This window comes from Charadrius vociferus, unplaced genomic scaffold (genome assembly GCF_000708025.1).
Source record: "Charadrius vociferus isolate BGI_N301 unplaced genomic scaffold, ASM70802v2 scaffold1215, whole genome shotgun sequence".
Lineage (NCBI taxonomy): Eukaryota > Metazoa > Chordata > Aves > Charadriiformes > Charadriidae > Charadrius > Charadrius vociferus.
The window spans coordinates 92,916-93,609 of NW_009648537.1; the positions used below are offsets into that span (position 1 = coordinate 92,916).

At 66.4% G+C, this 694-nt stretch overlaps 1 protein-coding gene across 1 annotated transcript in view; it reads left to right on the forward strand.

Moving 5' to 3' along the window:
- The window catches only part of SBF1 (SET binding factor 1), a 54,038-nt gene that overhangs the window by 44,886 nt on the left and 8,458 nt on the right, over positions 1–694 (forward strand). Inside the window, exons 33-34 of the mRNA XM_009885860.1 lie at positions 124–357; positions 572–682. Of these exons, the coding sequence (XP_009884162.1) occupies positions 124–357; positions 572–682 (345 nt within the window). The remainder of the gene's footprint in view (positions 1–123; positions 358–571; positions 683–694) is intronic.

Here is a 694-nt window from a genome sequence, read left to right on the forward strand (position 1 = left end):
GTGAGAGAGTGGTCTGAAGGGTCCCGTTTCCCGTCTGGACAGATTGTCCCCGCAGCGTGGCCGGGGATGGGGTCTGCCTGGACGCTGCTGCCCTCCCTGAGCACGACCCTGCCTCTTCCGCAGGTGCTAAGGCCGTACAGCAACATTTCCAACCTGAAGGTGTGGGACTACTATACGGAGGAGACGCTTTCCGAGGGCCCCTCCTACGACTGGGAGCTGGCGCAGGGGCAGCCGGAGCACGTGGAGGAGGCGGACCGGCAGGACACCAGTGCCCCCCAGACGAAGCGCAAGATCATCTGGCCGTGTTATGACAACCGCAGCCGCGTGGAGCCCGACGCCATCTCCAAACTGCTGGAGGTGAGCGTGGCCGGCGGTGCCATCATCTACACGTCGCTTCTGGGGTTGGCCCTGGGCTGTGCTCCCCGTGGTGTCCCCAGCGGTGGGACACTGCCCCGTGGCGCACAGTGGAACAGGGTTGGGGCAGGGTTGCCGTCAGTTGAGCCCTTGGGATGGGGACAGCGGTCCCAGGGGACTTGTCCCCTCCTGGGCTGACGCCTGAATCCCCTCGCAGGAGCTGCACAACCTGGAGATGGGGCTGGGGCAGGTCCCGGAGCGCTGGAAGGACACGTGGGACAAGGTCAAAGCTTCCCAGCGCACCGAGGCGCGGCAGGAGGGAAGCCGGGTAGGCTGGGGG